The sequence below is a fragment of the Geotrypetes seraphini genome, chromosome 18 (assembly GCF_902459505.1).
Source record: "Geotrypetes seraphini chromosome 18, aGeoSer1.1, whole genome shotgun sequence".
Taxonomy (NCBI): Eukaryota; Metazoa; Chordata; class Amphibia; order Gymnophiona; family Dermophiidae; genus Geotrypetes; species Geotrypetes seraphini.
In genome coordinates, this window is record NC_047101.1 from 18976952 (window position 1) to 18993648 (window position 16697).

At 40.8% G+C, this 16697-nt stretch overlaps 1 protein-coding gene across 2 annotated transcripts in view; it reads right to left on the bottom strand.

Moving 5' to 3' along the window:
* The window catches only part of LARP1 (La ribonucleoprotein 1, translational regulator), a 152054-nt gene that overhangs the window by 55629 nt on the left and 79728 nt on the right, over nucleotides 1-16697 (bottom strand). For both annotated transcript variants that reach the window (XM_033927099.1, XM_033927100.1), the window contains exons 5-9: nucleotides 13117-13245; nucleotides 12248-12397; nucleotides 9522-9684; nucleotides 7335-7479; nucleotides 6910-7084 (exon numbers count right to left, since the gene is read on the bottom strand). In XM_033927099.1, the coding sequence (XP_033782990.1) occupies nucleotides 6910-7084; nucleotides 7335-7479; nucleotides 9522-9684; nucleotides 12248-12397; nucleotides 13117-13245 (762 nt within the window). The remainder of the gene's footprint in view (nucleotides 1-6909; nucleotides 7085-7334; nucleotides 7480-9521; nucleotides 9685-12247; nucleotides 12398-13116; nucleotides 13246-16697) is intronic.

Sequence of the window (16697 nt, forward strand, 5' to 3'; positions counted from 1 at the left end):
GTCATCTGCAAATTTTATTATCTCACACTTCGTTCCTGTTTCTAGATCATTTATGAATATATTAAATAACAGCGGCCCGAGCACCGAGCCCTGCGGAACACCACTCGTGACCCTCCTCCAGTCAGAGTAGTGGCCCTTCAACCCTACCCTTTGTTTCCTACCTGCCAACCAGTTTCTGATCCATCTATGTACGTCTCCGTCCACCCCATGGTTCTTCAGTTTCCGGAGTAATCGTTCATGAGGCACCTTGTCAAAGGCTTTTTGGAAATCAAGGTATATGATGTCTATGGGGTCACCTCTGTCCATCTGTTTGTTAATTCCTTCGAAGAAGTGTAGTAAGTTGGTTAGGCACGATCTCCCCCTGCAGAAACCATGTTGGCTGGTTATCAGAAGTTTGTTTCTTTCCAAGTGATCATCGATGTTTTCTTTTATCAGTGCTTCCGCCATTTTTCCGGGAACCGAGGTCAGACTCACCGGTCTGTAGTTTCCCGGGTCACCTCTTGATCCCTTTTTAAAGATGGGCGTGATGTTGGCCGTCTTCCAATCCTCCAGGATCACGCCTGTTTTCAGGGATAGATTGCAAGCTCTAGTATAGCAAAAGGAGATGCCATGAGCAATCCACGAGATGCGTTTCCTTGAATGGCTAAATTGAAGGAAACAAAAAGTTGATTAGTGGTGCAGATAGCCGCAGTCCTGTCCAGATAGAAAAGTAATGCCCTCCTGCAGTCTAATATGTGTAGACTTTGCTCCATTGAAGAATCATGCAGAGGAGGAAAAAATGATGGTAATGTTATGGACTGATTAATGTGACTGATTAATGTGAAAATCTGTAACAACCTTTGGAAGAAACTTTGGATAAATACGAAGAAGTACTTTATTGGGAAAAAAATTGAAGATATGGGACATAGACAACTAGAGCACTTGCAATTCACTAACTCTTCTTGCCGAAGCAAGGGCCACTAAAAAGGCTTCCATGTTAAAAATTTTAGAGGAGCAGATCCCAAAGGTTCAAAATGAACTTTCAACAACTGGTCCAAAACAACGTTGAGGTCCCAGGGCAAAGGTGGAGTACGAAATGGAGGGTCAGAGATTGTCGAGACCTCATAAAAATTGAGAAATTACAGGGTTTTGTGAAATTAGTTTCCCATCTAGGAAATGATGGTATGCAGATGGCTGAAAAATGAAAACGTACAGGATTGGTCTTAAGACCTGAATCTGATAAGTGCAACAAGTAAGCTAAAATGGTCAGCAGAATGGATCTTGAACTTGTGAGCATGCCCATATGGAAAATCATTTTAATTTCAGCTGCTAAGATTTTCCTGTAGATGGTTTCCTTGCTGCAGAAGTATTGTTTTTACTGATGAAGAGACTGGGATATCATCAAGGATTGATTGCTCAATTTCCATGCTGTGAGATTGAGGTTGAGAAGATTGGGATGCAACAGGTGACAGTTCTGCTGGACTAGAAGAGACGGATGATCCCCTAACAGGATTGGGGAAGCATTTAGAAGATCCAGGAGAATGGGATACCAGATCTGTCTGGGCCAACGAGGCACTATGAGAATCAGCTGAGCTCTGTCTCTGATGGTCTTCTGAAGAACCTTGGAGATTAGTGGAATCGACGGGAACGCGTACGATAGATTAGAAGTCCATGGGATTGAGAAAGCATCTCTTGTGACTGCATGAGGGGCAGGTCATAGGGAGCAATAATGGGCACACTGAGCATTATTTGCGGAAGCAAATAGATCCATCGTAGGCGTGCCCCATTGTTGAAAAATGCATTGTAGTACTTCTGGATTTAAGGTCCACTCATGAGGATAGAGTTTTCGGCTGAGGGAGTCTGCAATGATATTCATTTTCCCTGGAATGTATAACGCTTGCATATTAGTGTGTAGAGAGAGAGAGAGAGAGAGAGCGCAAAAGTCCACAGGATCCTAAGCCCCCTTGCTTGTTTAGATAGAACATTGCTACTTGGTTATCTGTTTGAATAAGAAGCCGTGTGTTGCGGACCCATGGGTTGAATGCTCGAAGCGCGTAATAAATTGCTTGAAGTTCCAGCAGATTTATGTGAAAATGGAGTTCTCTTTCTGACCACTGACCCTAATCTGGAGGTGACTTGAGATGCGCCCCCCCAGCCTTTGTTTAAGGCAACTATGGCAATGCTGAGAAGAGGAGGTGGAGATGAACAGACATCTTTGTTTGAGGGCAGGAGAGTGAATCCACCAAGACAGGGAAGTTATGACTTTGGTTGGTAAAGGAACCAAGGTGGCTATCGATTGAGTTTGTCGATTCCAATTTAGCTTGAGATGCCATTGCAGAGGATACATGTATAGCCTGGTATGTGGCACTAAAAGAAGGGATGCAGCTATGTGACCTAAAAGGTGCAACACTTCACGGGCTGAGAGAGCAGAAGACTGGTTCATCTGATTTGCCAGGGTAATTATTGCTTTATGACACTCCTCTGGTAGACAGGTCCTTGCAGTGACAGTGTTGAGCTGTCACTGCAAGGGCAACGCACTGGACTGACCTTTGATTTGTCTCTCTAAATTGACTAGAAACCCCAGCACTTGGAGAGAGTGCATTGTGGCTTGAATGGTAATCGGCAACTGCTCCTTGGAGTATGCTACCAGGAGCCAGTTGTCCAGATAAGGAAATACCATGTGGTGTCTTATCCTGAGGTAGGCTGCTACCACTGCCGAAACACTTTGTGGAGATGAAACCAAAAGGTAGAACTTTATACTGGTAATGTTTGTTGAGGCACATGAATATGAGAAATTTCCAGTGCCGGATGAGGTCCAAGGTGGCTAACCAATCATTTTGTCTAAGTAGAGGAAGAATTGCTGGATGAGTAATCATCTGAAATTTTTCTACTGTGAAGTAATGGTTTGAAAGACGGAGGTCGAGGATAGGTCGAAAATCTTGTGTCTTCTTGGGGATGAGAGAGAACCTTGAATAAAATCCCAGGAGTTGTTGTTTGGGAACGTCCTCAATCGCGTTGTTCTGTAGTAACAGGGAGATTTCCTCTGTCAGCTGAGGAATGTGATGAAACAGGATGTTGGATGGCACCTGGGAAGAGTAGGGATGGTGAGGAAGGAAGTTGAGGGAGTAGCCCTGAGAAATAATTGTTAGAACCCAGTTGTCTGTGATGATTCCCTGCTATACTGAGAAAAAAATGGCAGGGAGGGAGTTTAGTAGCTGATTATTGCTTACGGTCCCGTGAGCGTTATTTCCGAGGTAATGAAAAGATTGCTATCTCAAAGGAATAGCTCTAGCATAAGGAGCAAAACACCTCCGAGGGTAGTACTGTTGAAAAAATTATTGGTGGTATGATCTTCGATATGCCAAAGCAGTGGAAGATCTGTGAAAGGGTTGAGCCTGATCTTGAGGATATGCTGAGAGCTCCCACATGGCTGTGGAATCCTTTTTGAGCTGCAAGACCATAGCTTTCACCTTTTCACCAAAGAGAATATCTCCCAAACATAGGGTATCTGCTAATCTGTCATGAAGATCTATTCTAAGGCCCGAAGCTTTGAGCCAGGCTGAACGGTTAGCCACAATGGCAGCTGCTGCTGTTCTGGAACTCATATCATCTGCATCATAGTTAGTTTTGATTACATGATAAGTGGACTCTTGTAATGCCATGTAGAGATTTTGAATTTCTGTAGGCGAAGCTGTGTCCAACTGCTACAAAATGGAGTGTTGAAAATGTAAAATCTGCAATTGATGGGCCATGATTTTGATGTGAGCACGGATCCCTGATAAACTTTACGTCCAATCAAATCAAGTAAATGGTAATCTTTCCTGGGAGGTGAATTGAATTGGGTCTTTGAGGATTTGGATTTATGAATGGCCAATTCAGAGACCATGGAGTGATGTGGCAGCTGTTGTAGATCATGTTCAGGTGCTTTTTCAATTCTGTATTTCAGTTCAAGATGTCTGGAAGAAGTAGACACTGATTGGGGCTTTTGCCAATTAGCCAATTGCAGGTCTTGAAGGATTTGATGGACTGGAAGTGAAATAAATCCTTTTTAAAGATTTTGGCAAGATTTGAGGATTGCCTGAAAGTCCTTCCTAACTGCCAGCATGACAACCTGAGAAAGGCATAGGAGGTCTGAAATCTTCTGGAGAAATTTAGGCTAAGAATATTCCTCCATGTAGTCTGGTTGCAATGAAAGCTGTGCTTTAGAAGAAGGATCTGTGTCTAAAGGCGCACAATCAGGAGAATCATACCATTCGTGGGTAGGAGATGTCTGCTGCCGAGGAAAAGGACAGATCTATGTATGAGGGGACCAGACTATATTTGGTGAGTCTTATAGAGAGTCTGGACATAAAACATCTGAGGAAGCACACTGTTCAACATCTCAAGGACATTCCTGAACTGCCACTGAAGTAGGAGAAGGAGGGGGTTGCTGCAGAAGTGCAGAACTGTCCCTCATAAAAATTTTGTAAAGAGAGAAAAAAATCCAATACAGTACTCATGGATGGTTGTGAAGTTACTACTGGTATTAGCTGAGGCATAACAGCCTGTTTAGATGGTGGTATGTCCTCAGAAATATCTGTAGGAGAGATAGACCTTTTTGTGCCAAAAACAGTTTTAGTAATAAGTAAAGAGGTACCTGGAGAATCCAACGTCATGACAGGGAAGGACTGCGAAGCAGAAGAAGTGCCTGCAGGAGGCCTCACTGGTTTAGCCTTTTGAAGTGAAGCAGTCACCAGCTGTTTCTGTGAGCTGCAAACTGCTTTTGTAGGAGCCAGTGGAGGAGTCCTGAAAGGCTTCTCTCACTGGTTGCTTCTTTTTGTTGCTCACTGCCGGTGGTGGTGTTTTGCTTCTCTAACGGCTGTGGTGGGGAAGATTTGCCTGCCCCCAATGGTACCTGTCCTGGGCCCTGAGGGGGAGTAGTAGTTGTGGACGATAGTGGCCTCGGTGAGCTTGCAGCACCGTGGCACAAAGCGTCGCTGGATTAGAGTCACTTTCCATGATGAAGAAAAATGCAGTCTTCATAGTCCTAAAGACCTCTGGTTGAGCACAAAAGCTAATTGCTGACAAAAAAAATAAACAAATAATCTCAGCGGTTCTCCTCTTGCTCTTTTTATTTGTTTTGGGGTTTTTTTTGAGGAACCAGTCGATTAAAAATCCAGGTTTGTTAATTTTCTTAAATATACTAAACCAAATGGTTCACTGAAGGAAATGAAAAATCTTTTTTTTTTAATGAAGAGGCAAAGAGAAGGGGAGAGCTACGACCTACTAAAACCTGTCAAAGAAAAACCCGATTATTTAGGGGGTAGAGCTCGGGAAGCAAAGTGTCCGGATATGCCCAGTAGTTTAAAAAACAAACAAACACTACTGTACCCTAAAGAGCTTAAAAACGGCTCCACCAAAAAGGTTTCACCTGCCTCTAGAAAACCAGCTACAACCAGCAAAGAGAGGGAAGGTAGATACCAACTACTCCCCCAACACTGAAGGTGCAGCATCAACCACACTGTCCCACCAAAAGGCTCATCTCATGTGTTCCACACACAGCACCACCAATAAGACTTTCCAACAGAACAAAAAATAAATTCACTGCTTGGGAGACCAAAAATGTGTTTCGAAGAAGAGACAATAAATATTCCTACCAGACCACTGCAGACTGACTGCACAGGGTTGCCAGACCTACTACCTGCTGGAGACTGAGAAATACTGATTGGCCAAGGTCCTCCACAGGGTTCTTGTCATGGTATCAAATTTATTAGTTTCTCGACACTCAAGTACTGGACTGGTTTGGTGGGACAATAACCCCCCCCATACATTTCTTTCCCAGCTAATTAGAGGGTCTTTAAAGAGTATCAAAAAGAAATAACATTTATTGATGTTTTTATAGCACATGTACCAATGCTGGGCACCCTTTCTGGCCGAATCAAATACATACATTTGTGCAGCTGAGGAATTGTTGGTTCAGAAAAGCACAAAACCAAAATGCAGGATTCAAGGAACAAGTAGAAAAAGTGGTGTTTGTCACCGTTTATCCTACAGACACTTGTTTATATTGGGAATGTTTTAATGTGTTTATTGGTTAAAACCTAAAGTAAAAAGTCCTATACATTCTACAAGCATCCCCCACAACTTTCTAGTCAATGGCGCATGTCCAGAAGTCGCCATGCCATTCAACTATGAGATCATTGAAAGAAAGATAGTAGCATGTCAACACTGATTCTGTGAATACAGAGTGCCAGAATGACATCCAGCATGAGCTAAGAACTAAGCAAGTGTTCTTAAACTAGGGTGAAGGGGCATGGTCATGGAGTAGAGTCAAGTGACGATATACAGTGTATTGATGCACCTTCTTGCCCAGTTTGTCTTGACTAGATTGTAAGCTCTTTTGAGAAGAACTGTCTATTCTGTGTTTTGATGTACAGTGCTATAGAAATGATTTAGTAATAGTATATACCAAACAAGTTCATCATCTACACCACCATTAATTAAATTACAAGGAAGGCAATGGGCACTGATCAAACAATGCATAAATGTAAAAACTATGGTCAAACTTGAGGAGGCCTTCATATCCACTTTCAACTTATTAGAAGGCACTAATAGGTGCTCAAACGGGTTCCTAGCTCTCTATAATAAAGTTATTATTATCATCACCCACCCAACTGTCAGTCAGGATTTCAAAATAAATATGCCCAAGAGATATGAATGATATTTGTATATACTGCCTCCCTTGCTTGCAGGGATATCCTGAAATCCTGACTGTCCAGATTCCCGCCTTCTCCCCAAGGTCTAGTTCAACATTAGAATTCATGCTGTTAAGTCAACAAAACTCAATGAAGCTTGTATAGAATGATACAGAAGTCCAGTTCTATATTTAAGCACAATCCTGGACTCTCACCCCACCCTCTTCTAACACTCCCCAAAGTGCTCCCCACTCACCAGTCTCTTTCTGGAAGCTCTGTCGGGGTACAAACTCTGGGCAATTTATAAGCTGAGAAAAGTCCGTCTGAGTTGCATCTGACATCAGAGGACCTGGTAAAGGCCACTTATCAGGCTGCTCTTTCCTCCTGATCTTTTGGTCTATCATTTCCACAACTTTGCTGTCCTTCAAAGCCTGGATTGAGAATAAAGAATGGGATTCAATCTTCACCAAATCGCCCAGCTAGCCCAAGGTAAATTAATGTTATAAAAAACATTCCCTTCTCAAAAATCTCCACACTTTTGAACAGCACACACAACCCCAGTTACACACAAACCCACTTACATGCTGGGGTTGGTCCCCTTGTACCAAGATCACCATTTTTGCTCCAGACCTGTTTAAGTCCCAAGCTTGTGAGAACAGGCTGACAGAATACTACCCTCACCTTTATGATGAGTCCAATGTCTGTTGTCAGAGCCTGAACTCTGTGAAAACTGGCAATAAGGCTGATGGGCAGGAAGCCTTCAGTATCCATTTTTCGACGTAGGAAAAAGTCTCGCTGCAGATTGTCCACACTGAAGTAATATTCTCTGAAAAGTGGTGGTGACATGATGCAAGAAATTAGGTTGCTTTTTGTTTTTGTGCCTACTTTATCAGTTTATTGATTGGTAGTCTGGGCATTATTTTGTTGCACTGATAGTTGGCCTTGAGGAGCATATGCTTTATATACAGAGTGTGTGTTTGAATGTGAGTTATTTATTTGGCTTTATTTACCACCTTTTTGAAGGAGTTCATTCAAGGCAGGGTACAGCAAAGAATAAAAGTCAAACGTAAGTAATAGACAAAGCAGTAAAAAAATAAATTCAGATTACAAAATATGGCATGGTATGTTACATTACAATGTCAACACATTTTAATAGGCAGTATAGGGTGTAAACATAGAAGGTAGAAGAGACAGAGTAACAGAGGTTAGAAAATAAGGGAATAATTTGAAGAAAGTTGTACATGAGGTCAGGTACTTGAAAATGATCTCATCCAGGGCAGGAGTAGATAAACATGTCCTGCTATAGTATGTGCAGTCAAGTGTCACTCCTTGTGTATGTGACTAGTAAGTGAGTTACTTCTGCCATTAAAGGCCTGGGTGAAGGTATATTGGGGGGGTGGTGAATGGGGGGAAGGGTCAGTGTGTGTTTAGTGCCTTTCTGGAGTGGGGCTCATAGGGCAGTGTTTACTGTGTGGGGGGCCAAGTTTTTAGGAAGGGGAGGGAATCTTGTGTGTTAAGTGTTGTTGATGGATCTACAGTACTATTTTATCTTTTGAAGAGCTGTTAGTTTCTTGGGTAGCGAGTCCTGAGGGCTGATTTGAAAATACTTACTTACAATGTAAAAAGGCCAAACTCTTCTTATAAGAGATATTCACAGTTTAGAGAAATGTTACAGGTCAGGAGTAAGTGACTATTGCATCAGTGTATGCTCCTAATGACATCAGAATCAGTTTTTTTGCTTTCTTTTTGTCTGTTCTACAGAGTTTTGTACAAGGCCATTTGATTTATTGGGGGGGGGGGGTTGATTTCAATTCTACTCTGCAGCCTTTATACAATCATATAATCTGTCCCTCTGTAGTAGATTTCAAGATATCTAAGGCCTTGACTCATGGCGTGGACAGCCTAGGGTTGTTCGATGCCTGGAGGATGGGGCATCCACTGCAAAGGGATTATACATTTTACTCACACTCCTATAGTTCTTATTGTAGAATGGATTACCTTTTTTTTTTTTTTATAAGATCTTGCCTGATGTGGGCTGTGCGGCTGCTATTGGTCATGATCTCTGATCATGTGTCTCTAAGGATTACCATCCTGACTCTTCGTGAGGAAGAGAAGAATAGATGCTGGGTCTTTAACCTTTTATTGCAGGATGAAGCTGTTTGTAAGCACTATATTACAAGTTCTGAGAGACTACTTAGATATTAATGTCTTCTGGTCTATCTTTGGAAACGGTCTGGGGTGCCCTTAAGGCTGTGACTAGGGGCTAATTTTTTTTTTTTTTTTTTTTGCATTATTTGTACATCAGTTGTAAGAGGGTGTATTGTTGTGTGTATTGTAGTGTTCCTCTGTATTGCTGAGTTTGAATTTATAATAAAACGCTTCTAACAATTAAAAACAAACCATACCATCACAGACATATGGTGGCAGATTAGATAAAAGGTCTGCCTCATCTATCCTGCCTACTGCTATATTACAACCATACTCAATATCTTTTACTCTTCCCTTCATCACCACCGAGGGTCCCCCCCCCCCTCCCCGTGCCTTTCCCAGGCTTTCAAGCTCACTTCCACTGCTGAATATCCACTGTGCTGGTCTCTTGCTATCTTCTGTTCTAATATTGCCCTTCCCACCTACCCAACATTGCACCAAATTATCTTTTAAAAATCATCCAACAGTGGAACTGAAACATTTCACTGGATAGCATAAAACTGCTATGGTGTTCTCTCTAGTGGTCAGCACTTGCTGACTGATTCCTCTTGCTTTGATCTGTGGCTCCCAGTCTGACAGATGTTCCTGACTTCAGGGATGGCAGGCCCCCTATATCTCTTACATCTGCCCTGGGTCAAGGGCCACCAAGTTAAAGCTTACATTTGTCTCTTGATGTAGTCCTTCAACAGCTCCTGGTCCACACTGTACAGCTCGGAGCTGCTCACATTGTCATAGTAATAGGTGATATTACTGGTGTATTTTGGAGCATGAGGCCCATCCTGGCCATCAAATTTCCGATAGCCATACTGATAGTCAAAATGAGCTGCAAATAAAAAAATGATTTAGGGTTTAAATAGTGTACAGCCCAACGGCAAAGTACAGGACAGATGCAAATACTACTTTTATAACTAAACCCCATCTTCTCCTTCCAAGACCAGAACCTTGAATATGGCATCTCAGAACTTGAGCAGATACATTCATTAACCACTGAGGTTTAACTCCTATAAGGGGAGGGAAACTTTTCCTTATAATGGGACAATTTTCAAATTCCTCGCCTTGGTGCAAAGTATTTAAGTACTTGAAAATCTTATTTTTTTCCAAAGGGAAAGTAACAGTCCAAGAATACAAAGTACATTGTGGACCTTACACTAACTTTTTATTGACTTAATTCAAAAGCAAAACACATGTAAATTGGAAAAAAAATTAAATGTATTTATTTTCCATCCCAGCCTAAAAAAAATACAACACACCTCTGGGAATGTCTTCTCTCAGTCTGACTAAAAAAAGTATATGCATTATAGAAGCAAATGTACTTTTAACCAAATGGAGAAAGGGCAATTTTCAGCCAATTTACCTGAATAAATAGAAATTTATTCACATAAATGTTTTGGGTTTTTTTTTTTTTCAAACACTGCCTTCCTCTATCTCCTCCCACGACTTGGATTCCTGCTACAGATCTCAATGAGATCTGTCTGGCCCCAGAATACATCCCTATGAACAGACACAGTCTCTGATTTCTGTCAATGTGTGCTGAGTTTTGCATGTCAAACCTACTGACAATGGTAAATCTAATTTAACCCACTGACAATGGTAAATCTAATTTAACTGCCAGCTTTCATCGGAAGTTACAAGCGGTAGCATTACCTTGACTACAGTAGCTCTCATCATCTTAGTTTTCTTACATTAAATAAAAGCACTGCTGTGCCTTTAAATGACAGAATACGGCTGCAAGGTTATTTATTGGAGATCATAGCTAGGGACAGATCAATTTCTATGTTATGCTGCATTAGCTACCAATTAAATCAGTGGTTTCAAACTTGCGGCCCGCCAGGTACTATTTTGAGGCCCTCAGTATGTTTATCATAATCAGAAAAGTAAAATAAAACCATTTCTTGATCATATGTCTCTTTAGCTATAAATGACAATATTATTATTAAGACTTAGCCAAAAGGAAAGATTTATAAACTATAGAGAGTTTTTACCTCATGCAAAATGGTCATTTCTTTAATAAGACATTAACTATTTTTTTCTGAGGCCCTCCAAATACCTACAAATCCAAAATGTGGCCCTGCAAAGGGGTTGAGTTTGAGACCACTGAATTAATATAATTTTTTAACATTTTACCTCTCACATTCAGAGCCATGCCTACTTTTAGTGTGTGACCCTATCAAAGGCTTTGCTAAAATGCAAGTACACCACTTAAGGGTATGCACTAGGGGGCTGATTCTATAAACGGCACCTAGAAAAATGGTGCCAGTCATGTGTCAATTACCCTTAGGCACCATTTACAGAATTGCAGCTAAATAAAAACCTAGGTGCCTGAAATATAGCAAGTGTTTTAAAGGTCTACATTTCAGGCGCCTAAGTTTTTGGAAAATTGTGCTTAATGGCACCTAAGTCACGTTCCACCCATGGAAAAGCCCACTTAGGTGTTAGGCGCTGCTAAGCACCTTTTATGGAATTGGATAGGCACCTATCGTTCAACTACATACTGTATATATACAGTATGTTTTTAATTATGAGGCTATTCAGGGTATTTTGCCAATTAAATTAGGCATCCTTTATAGAATCAGCCCCTATGTGTGTACAGTCAAACCTTGGTTTGCGAGCATAATTCGTTCCATAAGCATGCTTGTAATCCAAAGCACTCGTATATCAAAGCGAATTTCCCCATAGGAAATAATGGAAACTCAAGACGATTCATTCCACAACCCAAAAACTTTAATTCAAAATACTATACCTACTTATATTGCAAGATCTCGCTCATTTAGAACAGTCACTACACTTCCGCAGCGTCAAGAGAGAAGAACCATCGGCTCAGTTGTGATGATGTGTGTATATTGTATGTACTTGTATTGCAAGACCTTGCTTGTATATCAAGTTAAAGTTTAATAAAAATGTTTTGCTTGTCTTGCAAAACACTTGCAAACCAAGTTACTTGCAATCCAAGGCTTTACTGTACTTGGATTTCAACAAAGCAATTAATACAGTAACCCAGAAGTTTATAAACTTATCAGCTTAAGGATGGATCTCATTCTGGTTAATTGGATAAAATACTGGTCGACCAACAAAATAAGTGACATTAAACAGACTACTGGCACTGACCACGAAGGACAAAATACAGGCTGCCTTGAATTAAGGATGAACGAGCCAATCTGGTCTTCAGAATATCCGCACTGAATGTGCATGGGATTCCGTTGTATACAAATTTGACCGTGCTCTTTCATTGTGAATATTGTGACAATCAGACTGGCTTTGTGGGATGAAAACCACCTGCCTCAAGCACCAGCGGTCTTGTTCCTCTGAGCTACTAGCTAGTTCCAATGCAACGAGATGCATATCGTTTGGATATTAAACAGTGGCTCCATAACACAAGGATTACATACATCGAGTGCCTCCTCTTCCTCGACCTCTTCCTCGCCCCCGGCCACGCCCTCGACCTCTAAAGCCTCCACGCACAGCTCCCTCGCTCTTCACACTTGATGTATCATCATGGTCTGGCCAGTCTCTCTCATGTTTGTTATCCGGATGCCAACCTGCAAATGAGAACACAGGAAGGTTATAACTATGGTAACATTTGTCCTACAGTGGCTGCAGAAGCATAAATTTGGAGGGGTTTTTTTTATACAGGGGATACGAAGGAAAACAATTTTAAAAGGAAATTGAGTTTTATTTTGATCAAGGGTAGGATAGGTATGGAATTAGATAAGAAACCCATGCAGGGTTTCAAAATTCACCCAATCCAATATAAAGAGGAGGATAACCCAAAACTAGTTTTACCCAAATTATTTTAAAAAATATATAAATAAAAAGGGATATGTTACAAAATCGTGGAATGACTGCCCTCTTAGGATGAGATCTCGATATGAATAAAGATGTCTTTCTATCCCAGGCTGAGTTACAATTTAAGTACAGTAAGTATTTCCCTTTCTAAACGGCTTAGTTTATGCCAGAAAGTGTAATGACTTGCCCTAGGTCACAATAAGCATTAGTGGGGAAAAATAGGATTTGAACCACAATTTCCTTGGATCTCAGCCTTCCACTCTAACCATTAGGTTACAACAACCTTTTTAAGTTAGCAACCTCACAGTCCCAGATACATTCAAGTGAGACCCCCTCCTGTTGTTCCTCTCAGCACGGTGCATTCCTCAATACCATCTTCTCTGATTCTACACTAGAGATACACTTTTGGGATTGTGACTCCACCTTGTTTTGCTATCCTCCCCAGGCCCACGTGCCATCAGTAAGCCCACACCTTTGGGTTCACTCCTGTTAATGGGATGCCTGTGCTGCTCGTTCTGCCGGTTGTTACGAGTCGCTGTCTTCTCCCGTGGCACCTCTGATTTCATGTCAATCTGCAGTGGGACCCACTTGTGCTTGTTCCCTGAAACACAAGTTGGGCTTCATGTATTTTAAGAAGAAAAGTCCTAATCCACCACAGGATCCCTCAACATCTGAAAAAGGAGAGGTGGGGGTTCCAGCAGCAAAAAACAGGCCCTTTACCAAGCCTTTTTCTCCATAGCAAGCTTTTCAGGAAGCCACATAACAGTAATTGGCAATAGTGATTAAGCAGCAGCACAATTCAGGTATAATGTGCCTATGCAATGACAAATAATAGCTAATGCAAAAATATCAAAAACAGACCTATATTTAAATTTATATCCACTCCTCTATGTGCAAGTTTAAGACTAATATATATCATACTCAATACAGGTATAAAAATATTATTCACCAATTACTTGTAATATATTGCCATGTGCCAGGACCCATTTAACAACCCACATGAAATTTGTGGGAATTCCGTGCATCATCTGAGTTCTCTCATGACCACCGCCTAATACTACCACTGTACTACTTTGAAACAATCTTTTTTTTTTAAATTGTGACTTCCTAACACTTATTTTTTTATTTATTTATTTATAGAATTTTATAATATTGCCAAGTATAAACATCTTGTACAGAAAAGTGTGATCAAAAAACAAATTAACTGAATTCCCAAAATTGGAGTACACAGTTAAACTTAAGATAACAATACATAAAATAAAATAAACTCATTTGATCACACACTAGTCCTCAATAATTAGATCCAAGATTTTAAAGAGTAGAGCAAAGTAAATCAAACAATTTATCAAGAAAAGCCATGTGTCTACTACAGTACAGAGAGTTAACCTTCCTTAGGCGCAGTTATTCCTTTCTCAAGACGCTTCATTGAGAGAAAACTTATCAAATGAGACGGCTCTGTAAAAACATACTTCAAGGATGAGTATCTAACTACACATTTACATGGATATCTCAAGAAGAAAAGACTCCCTGTTTGAGTCACTCCAGGTTTCAGGATTAAGAATTCTCTTCTTCTCTTTTGAGTCTCTCTGGAGACCTCAGGAAATATCTGAATATGATGTCCCAGGAAGTCCTTGTGACTTCCTAACACTTATATTAAATACTGGAGTGCTGTGTCTGCAACATGTCCCAGTCAAACCTACAGTGCTGATTACTTCTCCCTTATGAACAATAAAACTTGTGCAAATTTAAATCTTCCTCCGATTAGGCGGAACTCAGATGGTTCCCAGAATTCCCATGTTTCATGTGGGTTGTTACATGGGTTTGGGCATATCCCAATATAAATTACAAGTAACTGGTGAATAATGTTTTGTATATGCATTGAATATGATATATTTAACAAATAACAGTATACAATAGTAGTAGTGAAGTTCTAGTTAATACAGGGGATTCATAAGTATTACACCTTGAACAGGTTTAAAACGAAGCACAACAAGCACCGCTTCTGAGGATATACCGCTGAAAAATTTGATGTTACAGAATGCTTGCTAAGACAGAAGTCTTAAGAGACTTAGAGGGGATATGATAGAGACTTACAAGATCATGAACGGCATAGAGAAAGTGGAGAGGGACAGATTCGTCAAACTTTCGAAGACTACAAGAACGAGAGGGCATTCGGAAAAATTAAAAGGGGACAGATTCAAAACCAATGCTAGGAAGTTATTCTTCACCCAGAGGGTGTGGACACCTGGAATGCGCTTCCAGAGGGCGTGATAGGACAGAGTACGGTTTTGGGGTTCAATAAGGGATTGGATGATTTCCTGAAGGAAAAGGGGATATAGAAGGGTATAGATAGAGGATTACTATACAGGTCCTGGACCTGATGGGCCGCCGCGTGAGCGGACTGCTGGGCATGATGGACCTCTGGTCTGACCCAGCAGAGGCATTACTTATGTTCTTATGTTAAATTTTCATGTATGTCCTTAAGGACTAGCTTCAGAAAGATAAGATTTGTAAATGCAACCCCCTTTCCCACACACACATACACACTCTCTGTGGAGTACAGTCTATCAGGGATGTTCATTCGTTGGAAACATAGGAAATGTCAATGTTGTTGGCAATCAAAAATGAGCAGAGCATACACAAAATGTCACGTTTCCCTGTGCCATTAACAGTGCATGCACGTCTTTTATGGATTCATTATAGTTGTCTTTTCCTTTATTTCTGTTGGTATAATGCACACACACCCAGGGGGAGGGAGGGTGGGAGGGGGTATTTCTTTTGTATGGTTCTATTTTCTTATGAAATGTTGGTTGTGTGGTTTTTTTTTTAATGTTGTATGGATTTTGATTGATTATAAATGCATTTATGATTAATATTATTTGTATAGATACTGTATTGCATTTTTGTTAGCTTTAGAAACTCAAAATAAATTCCCTCAAAAAAACAAAACAAAACAAAAAAACAGTGCATGCACTTGCACAGAAACAAAACACCATTCACAAAGAACATTCACTCCAGAAAAAAAATGAAAATTTCTGGCTGCATGTCTCTGCTGGATAAAACAAACTAAAATACTTTATCCTTCTTATTTTTTATGAAAATTAAGTTGGAAGTAATCAGCAGCTTCACTCATGAGAACCTGTGTATCATAACCCTTTCAAAGCAGGTTTGCTTGCTTCTGCTGAGTCTTCCTCCACTTGCCTTACCCAGCTACTACATACATTAAACCAGGATGTCTTGAATCTACTTTTGCAGCAGTGTGAAGCAACTCAGTCGCTCAAATGGCAGTACTCCAAGCTACAACAAGCCCCAGCATGAAGAAAATAATTAATCTCGGTAAACTGTTACTTTACGGATAAGTATTAAACACTTCCAAATACAGCCAATTCCTGCCATCACCAGAAATTTTGGAATGTCCTGGAGAGAAACGAGGACAGAAACTGCAGACTAAACCTATGCCTGAGCAGGTAACCCTCTTCCCCAATTCAAATGCGAGTTCCCAAAAGGCATTTAGAATTATTTTCTGTACTATGGTCTCAAAGAACCATTGACTCACCAGAGTACTTTAAGCCTGTTATTACACCGCTGATCTCTACTAGTCTGTCAGTGTACCTTTCACCCTACTCTCCCCTAGTGCTGGGATCCACCATGATCTGCCAACACAATCTTGTCAGACATGGTCAAACCATGCTGCGCTGTAATATGATCTAGTATGAGTGAGTCACGCAGGAGCTTATGTGCTGGTCTTATGAGATAAAGAGATCTGAAATCAGTGTGAGAGGTTCCTGCACACATGGCTCAAATGTACTAAGGGCAGCACTTCTATTTTGGAAAGGGAGATATTAGTGATGTGTTGGGGTGGGGGGGAATGGCTGAGAAGATGCGGAGGGTACAGAAGCTGAGTGGCTCTACTAGCTAGGGCAGACGATAAGGTTGGCTTAATTTCTGAATAGCTGTGAAAGAGAGAGGGACTACTGGCTGTGTACTTCTGCCAGTGCTCTTTAGTACTGTATCAAAAGGGCCAAATTTACTGATATTTTTCCCCTTAGATGC